Below are 1,890 nucleotides of genomic sequence, written 5' to 3'. Positions count from 1 at the left end.
GCCAAGGGGTCGGGACTGAGTGACCCACTGCCCTCCCCAGGCCCAGCTCTGCTCCAGCAGCCCCTGCAGCCCCGAAGGCCCACCCTCCCCATGCACCCTCTGCCGGGCGCCTGTCCACCCCCTCAGGCCCACCTCTTCTTGCCTCCCTGTCTCCACCCCGCCTGGCAGCAGGGCCGCGTCCCTGACCCTCCCCGCCCCCTGCCCCCGTGTGCTCACTCGCGGTTCTCCAGGGTGATGATGACGAGGATGGGCCGGCGGTTCATGCCCCCCACGCAGCTGCTGTTGCACATGAAGTTGTACAGGATGGTGGTGAACTCCGTCCCCACCTACAGGGGAGGGGCAAGGGCTTCAGTGTCAGCACGTGGGCCCCACCCACTGGGGTGGGGACTCCTGGCCTTCAAAGCACCATCCCTCACAGCTGGTCCTGGCCCTGGGGAGGCTTGGGGGGGGGCATGCTCTGTGGTCCTTTGTCATCGACCCCCCAATCCATCCACCCACCCATTCATCCACCCATCCACCTATCCATCCACCCATCCACCTATCCATCCATCCACCCATCCATCCATCATCTATCCATGCATCATCCATCCATCCATCCATCATCCATCCATCCATCCATCCACCCACCCTCTATCCATCCATCCATCCACTCATCTATCCATCCATCGACTCATCCATCCATCTATCCATCCATCATCCATTTATGCATCCTTCCATCCTCCCATCCATTCACCCTCTATCCACCCATCCACTCATCCATCCATCCATTCATCCATCCATGCATCCTTCCTTCCATCCATCCATCCATTCATTCATCCATCCATCCATCCACTAATCTGTCCATCCATCCACTCATCTGTCCATTTATCCATCCATCCATCCATCATCCATTTATGCATCCTTCCTTCCTTCCATCCATTCACCCTCTATCCATCCATCTACCCATCCACTCATCCATCCATCCATCCATCCATGCATCCTTCCTTCCATCCATCCATTCATCCATCCATCCATTAATCTGTCCATCCATCCACTCATCTGTCCATTTTTCCATCCATTTATGCATCCTTCCTTCCTTCCATCCATTCACCCTCTATCCATCCATCTACCCATCCACTCATCCATCCATCCATCCATCCATCCACCCACCCATCCATCCATCCATCCATCCATCCATCCATCCATCCATCCATCCATCCATCCATCCATCCATCCATCCATCCATCCATCCATCCATCCATCCATCCATCCATCCATCCATCCATCCATCCATCCATCCATCCATCCATCCATCCATCCATCCATCCATCCATTCATCTATCCATCCCTCCGTCCCCCATCCATGCAACTGTTCACTCATGTGAATGCCAAGCACTGTGCTGGCTCTGGGTACCAAATGAGCTCAGACCTGGCCAAGAGGCACAGAGTGCTATGGTCTGGTTGCCTGACCATCGCTCCTGGCACAGGTTGGAGGTCAAGTCCTGGAGGCTGGGTGCGAGTGGGCACAGGTGTGTATGTGCACGGTGTGGGCTCTCCTGGGCACAAGGGTGCCCTGCACTGCCGGGCAGACACCCGGCCCCAGCACACACCGCCTAATGGAAGTGGACACACAGGCTGCTGACAGGGAGTGTGTGGAGGACTGAGACTTGAACCCAGAACACCTGACCACAAAATGGGAGGTTGTCATGGTTTCCCGGCTCAGAATATAACCGCCAGTCACTGGCTTAGGAAAACTGAGCCTTTCACAGAACAGCCAGCAGGGGGCAGGAGAGCCCTGCTTTCTAGGCCAGGCCAGCCCTGGCTGGTGAAGGTGGGGCCAGGGTGAAGGGGGAGAGAGGGCAGGGCAATCACACCCAACCTGGGCCCTTGTCCCACTAAGCTAAGTGCTGC

At 56.7% G+C, this 1,890-nt stretch overlaps 1 protein-coding gene across 1 annotated transcript in view; it reads right to left on the bottom strand.

Moving 5' to 3' along the window:
- Positions 1 to 1,890, bottom strand: part of TP73 (tumor protein p73) — a 76,523-nt gene that overhangs the window by 3,213 nt on the left and 71,420 nt on the right. The window contains exon 6 of the mRNA XM_014546186.1: positions 217 to 326. Within this exon, the coding sequence (XP_014401672.1) occupies positions 217 to 326 (110 nt within the window). The remainder of the gene's footprint in view (positions 1 to 216; positions 327 to 1,890) is intronic.

Source organism: Myotis brandtii, unplaced genomic scaffold (genome assembly GCF_000412655.1).
Source record: "Myotis brandtii unplaced genomic scaffold, ASM41265v1 scaffold434, whole genome shotgun sequence".
In the NCBI taxonomy this organism is placed as follows: domain Eukaryota; kingdom Metazoa; phylum Chordata; class Mammalia; order Chiroptera; family Vespertilionidae; genus Myotis; species Myotis brandtii.
The sequence above is the reverse complement of the archived record's forward strand: the minus strand, read 5'-3'. Positions and strand labels throughout refer to the sequence as shown.